The 6780-nt window shown below is 38.4% G+C and overlaps 2 protein-coding genes across 2 annotated transcripts; one reads left to right on the top strand and one right to left on the bottom strand.

Moving 5' to 3' along the window:
• Positions 1-767: 767 nt before the first annotated feature.
• Positions 768-1889, bottom strand: LOC113361173 (extensin-1-like). The gene is made up of 2 exons (XM_026604510.1): positions 1568-1889; positions 768-1300 (listed from the first exon to the last, which is right to left on the bottom strand). Exons 1-2 carry the CDS (start codon positions 1887-1889, stop codon positions 768-770), a joined length of 855 nt encoding a protein of 284 aa, XP_026460295.1.
• A 3709-nt stretch (positions 1890-5598) lies between these two features.
• LOC113361164 (F-box protein At3g07870-like) lies at positions 5599-6456 on the top strand. Its single transcript, XM_026604502.1, has one exon. The coding sequence runs from the start codon at positions 5599-5601 to the stop codon at positions 6454-6456; it is 858 nt and encodes a 285-aa protein (XP_026460287.1).
• Positions 6457-6780: the final 324 nt, after the last annotated feature.

Below are 6780 nucleotides of genomic sequence, written 5' to 3'. Positions count from 1 at the left end.
TCTGTGCGAGAATGAGTGATTGTAAATGAGCGAATGTATCGCATAGTGATTCCGAAAATAGTGGATCTCTTAGTTGTCATCCACTATGAGGAATTGCTATATAAAGGAAGGAAGTCATCACATAGAGAGAGAGATCTTTTAGGGTGTGTTAGACAAAAAACTAGGAAAGAGAAAATTTGTTTGAATAGGAAGTAAAGTCATTGTAAAGTCATTATTATCCACTGTATCCAATTATAATCCTTAAAGAATTCACTATAATTAATTGAGAAATAATCTAGATACATTGGAGTGTGGTTGTAGGTTTTCCTGCAACTACAACAGTTAGATGGATACCAAAAGTGTCATTATGGAATGCACAAAAATGTATAATTCAAAGATTAGAAAACAAATTTTTAACACCACTGAAGAATCCAATACATAGATTACAACCATTACGAGTTGGATTTGTAGAACGACACATTACAACAAAAAAAATAACAAAAAAGGTAAATGACGGAAAATGGGAAGTAATCTCCCTGTTATGAACTTATTTTCCTTTCCCGCAACCTACGACCTTTGCATATAGCCTTTAATTGCGGAAATAAACACATAAAACAAACACAATAAATCCAAATAACAATTTCGCGATTGGGGCAACAAATGCCAGGTAATATGATGTTACCGGTTAGGATAAACGTAAATAAACATTGCGAGGAAGATCCTTAATAGTAAGGTAATATGATGTTACCGGTTAGGATAAACGTAAATAAACATTGCGAGGAAGATCCTTAATAGTAAGGAGCGACGTAAGCTGGGGGTGGTGGAGATGGATATTTGGGAGCCACGTAAACTGGTTTGGGAGTGTATGTTGGTGTTGGGTACTTGGGGGCAACGTAAACTGGCTTGGGAGTGTATGTTGGTGTTGGGTATTTGTGGGCGACGTAAACTGGCTTGGGAGTGTATGTTGGTGTTGGGTACTTGGGGGCGACGTAAACTGGCTTGGGAGTGTATGTTGGCGTTGGGTACTTGGGGGCGACGTAAACTGGCTTGGGAGTGTATGTTGGTGTTGGGTATTTGGGGGCGACGTAAACTGGCTTGGGAACATATGTTGGTGTTGGGTATTTAGGGGCGACGTAAACTGGTTTGGGGATGTATGTTGGTGTTGGGTATTTGGGGGCGACGTAGACTGGCTTGGGGGTGTACGTTGGGATTGGATACTTAGGGGCGACGTAAACTGGCTTTGGGGTGTATGTTGGGGTTCGGACGTAAACTGGTTTGGGGATGTATGTTGGGGTTGGGTACTTGGGGCGACGTAGACTGGCTTGGGGGTGTACGTTGGGTTGGATACTTAGGGGCGACGTAAACTGGCTTTGGGGTGTACGTTGGGGTTGGGTACTTAGGAACGACGTAGACTGGCTTGGGGGTGTATGTTGGGGTCAGGTACTTGGGGGCTACGTAAACTGGCTTGGGGGTGTATGTTGGGGTCGGGTACTTGGGGGCGACGTAAACTGGCTTGGGGGTGTATGTTGGGGTCGGGTACTTGGGGGCGACGTAGACTGGCTTTGGGGTATATGTTGGGGTCGGGTACTTGGGGGTGACGTAAACTGGCTTGGGGGTGTATGTTGGGGTTGGTACTTGGGGGCGACGTAGACTGGCTTTGGGGTATATGTTGGGGTCGGATACTTGGGGGCTACGTAAACTGGCTTGGGGGTGTATGTTGGTGTTGGGTATTTGGGGGAAACATAAACCGGTGGTGGTGGTGGTGATGGGTAAACGTATTTAGGAGCTACGTAAGCGGGTGGTGGGGGAGAAGCATAGTTGGGCGTGTAAGGCTCGTATTCAGCTTGCGCAACGCTGATCAGAACAAATAAGGTTAAACCATAAATTATAGAAGCTGGGAACCTTGCCATGTTGATTGAGTGGTGAAGGCAAGGAAGAAAGAAAGAATATCTAACAAGTTGTTGGCTGTGGAGATTATGATGAAGAGAAAGGCTTCGGAACCCATTTATATAGTGTGACACTAGATTACATTTTCTTCTCTTAATAATGCAGTCAATTGAATTATACCCACTTGGGAGGTATGTTAGTGGTGTACCACTAACTCCATGTATAAACACAAGTCGAGGCATGCACGATCTTTCGGGTGATGAATGATTGAATGTGGACACATTCTTGTACGCGTTGGGATGTTTGTCAACTATAGATCGTCCAGACTTGCCAAACATTGTAAGAACATATTGAAAAGGATTTTGAAGATTTAGTGCTGCTGCTGGGGGAACATCAGAATGTCTGAAACTTTACCAAGCCCAACCCCAATATTTAAAACTTGTAAAAATTTGTACGTAAAGAAATTCTGTATTGGAACAAAGTTTTGAATATGTATATATATGACAATCGAAACCTGTTAAACAAAATAGCTTACTCCTAGAGCATCCACCCTGTTGTTGTATCACTTATTTAAACTTCAGAAGATATTCCCATTGTAAATCCATGATAATTGAGTTTTCATTTCGATTACACAACTATCAGTTGCATTATAAAAACAGAATATAAACAGAATTTGGTGAAGAACAAAAACTGCTTAGTTTGATACTTTCAGTAACCTTAAACCATGAAAGAAAAGTATACTAGAAATCCATGTCATAACAACCAAACATAGAATCGGTTAGTGCAGAATTAATCCATATAATTAAGGGCTTATAGAACAAATTAAATGAATAGTTTTGAACAGAAGGATACAAGTCGCACAACAAATCCTCAAAAATAAATAAAGAACAATAATCATGACTTCCGTTTCACAAGTTACAGATGTCAGTAACTAATGAATATTATAAGATTGTAAGAAATTATTACTACTATGACAGTAAATCTTGTGAAGGAAAAATTCAGGTGTGAACTTGGCCATTTCAGGGCTTAATGGAAAATAAATTTATCACTATGAGCAGCACATTTCTTACATCACTTGCAGTTGCTGGTACTCTTGGTGACAAGAGGGAATGGAGAAACAAAGGTTTTTTTTGTGATCGTGAAAAGAGATTATATTGAAGAGATAATAATTATTACAACCAGATTCTGAAAGAAAAAATTACAAGGGATGCAACTTTCAACCGAAAGAACAAGGACTAAGGAGAAAATCTATAGATTCCAAAGAATTGATTACAAATTGTAAAGCCATTGTAAAATAAGTAAACCCAAGACACAAGCTCATCGTAGCCCAAAACCCATTACAAACTAAAGATTGTTAGAGATACCCATAAAAAGCCCACAGCCCGGAGAGATGAAAACCCTAATAATCAAAACATCTTGTTACCAAACTCGCCGCCGCCTAGTACACCAGTGGATCACAAAACTAGCACCTTTGCTGATTTTGAAATTAGAACTGAAGATCACAACATTTGGAAGCTTAATCATCAGAAACCAGCACCTTAGCTGATTAAGCACTGAAGATAAGATGGGAAGCTTAATCATCAGAAACCAACACCTTTGTTGGTTATGAACTGAAGATCAAGGAGATGGTGTAAGAGATGTATGCCTTGTATGATACGAGATGACATTGTTGATGGAGGTACTATTTAGGTTGAGATTGAAGTATGTATGCAGTGGTTTTGAGGGATAAAATTGATATAGGATTTCAGAGATTTGATGAGATATGGAGAAACAAAGGTACCACAGATCACTATTTGACTAATTGTTTAGACAAACGGGATTCTTTCTGTTGGAGCTCTTCATTGGTTAGCTGACAAGGGCACAAAGATTTTAGCTTTTGATTTAGAAGATGAGAAGTTCCAATGCCACCTTGTCTCCTATTGGGAGACAAGGTGATGAGAAGTTCCAATGTACTTTACCCCCGGTTACTGTCGTTAGGAGGGTACGTATTTATCGATTTGTCCTTGGGGTAGAGGAAGAACTGATGTACTCATTCGAGGAAACTAAAAACAAAAGTGATTACGCCGCTAAAGTACATTGGAGTCACGATTTTACTGTACTGCATGTTATTATCCATTCGCACTTGCATAAGAAAATAAAGTTATATTGTAGGGTATCCGAAGGCAACATACTCCCTTAGTCATTATGACCCCAAAATTGCAATTGTAGAAGAATTTCGAGATGCTGAGAGATTCAAAAAATATCAAGTGATTCCGGACCCTATATGAAGAGCGATGTTTCATTAACAAAACTACAGCCTGACCTGCCAGTAGTTAAGCTGAGTACTCCACTCGAAGATATATAGTTCTTATATCTAAACTCTATTCAGTGTGTGGTGAGTACACTATAATTCTATAAACTAGTTAGAACATTTTTTTGTTTGTTACATGGTTAATTGGTTATGTCCCAGAAAAGTGTGGTTATCAGATTTGTCGTTGCTAGCAAAAAAAAGGGGAAGAATACTAGCTAATAATTTTAAATAAAAATATATTAGATTTGATTTGTAAAATCTAACGTCATCTCAGAGTCACTTCGACCTCGAATTACACCCGTTTCGTCTACTTACATTTTTGGGTTTGCTAGCTATTTGAACGGCTAGTGTATAAATGAGTATTTGCTTTAATAAATATTGTAAGCAGAGAAGGAATTTGCATCAAGCATTGACATCGAAACTGTGATAAAGCAGTTCCAGAATATGAAACCCTGTGGCAGCATATTACAAACTATACAGTTTTGCTGTATCTATATCTGAGTTTACTTGACTATTGGAAATGTACTTCTGTGCACAGAGATGCTAATAATGTCTCAGACTCCAGCAAAAAGTGCCTTGCCGACTTCTAGTTCAGTAGAATGGCAGTCTAGTTTTCCAAATTGGTTAGAATCAACAACTGCTGCTGAAAATATAACAGTGCAGTTGCTTTTTTCATCATTTTTTTTTTTTTTTTTACTTTTTTTTTTTTTTTTTTTTTTTTTTTTTTTTTTTTTTGAGAATAAAGGGATATGATTGTATGAGAAAAAGAAATGAGATACAGAGAGAGTCTAAGATCCCAAAGTTTTAGGTGGCACAAAGAGTTTTTATAAGACTCAGTCTAGTTGGAGACACAATTCCGAGTTTGGCTAGAATTCTACGCATTGAGGGAATTACAATTACAATCTAAATCAACTTCTCTAATCAGAGTTTGCCTAGAAAACAATTTTTTTTAAACTTGTGGACCAACTAAATAAGTTTGCGATTCTAAACTTGTGGACCAAGTAAATAAGTTTTCAAAGGCCTATGTATATATATAAAGAACGTTTTGCACAAAGGTTAGAGACTTAAAGAGTTTGTAAAAGAGGGTTCGGAATTCGGTGCGAGCAGAAAAATGCTGCTGCATCATCTTCCTCATGAAATCATCAGAGACATACTTTCTCGCTTACCTTCTGAATATGCGATACAGTGCATAGAAGTGTGCAAAACCTGGCGAAATATCTTGCACCCTATTAAGCGCGACAAAGAAAAATATTAATCTTCTTTTTGTGGGTAAATACGGTTTTCAAGGTACGCAATCTTACCATGGAGAATTTGATGGAAAGAGTAACAAAAAACTCGATGAACAACTCTCTTACAATGCACTTAAACCGCTCGGTTTTCCTAATCTCCACTACCCTAATTATCTCATAGTTGGCTTCCATAGGGGTTTGGTTTGTTTTGTAATGAATTACGAACAACTCGGTAAGAAACTACTCTCTTACAATGATCCTATCTATGTTTGTAATCCTTTCACCCAAGAAACCGTCCGTCTTCCGCAATTAACTTTAATTAAGGCTGCAGCAAAGAATGATTTCTTGTTGATTGGATTTGGTTATCTTAATGCAACTAAAGAGTACAAGATTGTCAGAATTTTTTACTACGAAGACAGTAAATTTTGCAAAGGGCAAGTCCAGGTATACACTCTTGGTGACAAAAATGGATGGAGATACAAAGGTATAACTGATCACTTTCTGGGTAAATCAAACGGAGTACTTTGCAATGGAGCTCTTTATTGGATAGCCAACATGGGCACGGAGATCGTAGCTTTTGATTTAGCAGATGAGAAGTTCCGTTCCGTTCCGATGCCACCTTGTTTCCCTATAAAATATATTGATCCATGCTTTCCCACCCCGTTACAGGTGTTAGGAGGGTGTTTATCGATTGTCCATTATAGATATTCACTTGGATGGAGTACTGATATATGGTCATTAAAACCATTGATGGATTCTAAAAAGGAAAATGATAAATTGCATTGGAGTAACGAATTTATCATTCAATTCAAAGACCTTCACCGGGCGTACTATTGTCCAATTTCCCTGACAGAAGAAAATAAAGTTCTAGCGTGGCATATGCAAATGTATTGCTCAACGCAAAACACCCTTTGTCATTATGACCCAAAAACTGCAACTTCGGAAGAATTTATGTATGATGTTGCTGGGGGATTCCAAATATTTCAAGTAATTCCGTATATGAAGAGCGATGTTTCATTAACAGCACTAGTGCCTGACATGCCAGTATCTAACTGGAACAGCATGAATTAATTATCCACTATGTGTTAATCAAACTATGATTCAATAAACTTTTTTTTACTATGTTTTTGGGTTTATGTTTTTGGGTTAAGTGGCAAAACGCCCCAATTTGGACTACAACGTTGTGAAAATGCCCCAGACGTTAGGCAAAAGATCAAAATGCTCCAAAACGGAATCAAAATGCGCCAATCTGTTATGTTTTCGGTCTGACATGGTTAAGTGGTCAAAACAGTAAGTGTATGGCCCCGCACGTGTAAGTAAATGTCATTTATACCCTTCTGTCAAAATGTCCCACAAGCACGTGACTACTTAACCATGTGCCACATTTAGTTAGAT

This window comes from Papaver somniferum, chromosome 1 (genome assembly GCF_003573695.1).
Source record: "Papaver somniferum cultivar HN1 chromosome 1, ASM357369v1, whole genome shotgun sequence".
Lineage (NCBI taxonomy): Eukaryota > Viridiplantae > Streptophyta > Magnoliopsida > Ranunculales > Papaveraceae > Papaver > Papaver somniferum.
This window is presented reverse-complemented; position numbering and strand designations above follow the sequence as displayed.

Coding starts and splice junctions, on each gene's coding strand:
- LOC113361173 (XM_026604510.1), bottom strand. CDS start 1,889: ATGGCAAGGTTCCCAGCTTCTATAATTTATGGTTTAACCTTATTTGTT. Junction 1,301..1,567: donor CCAGTTTACGTCACCCCCAA/GTACCCGACCCC, acceptor TACACCCCCAAG/CCAGTCTACGTCGCCCCAAG.
- LOC113361164 (XM_026604502.1), top strand. CDS start 5,599: ATGAATTACGAACAACTCGGTAAGAAACTACTCTCTTACAATGATCCT.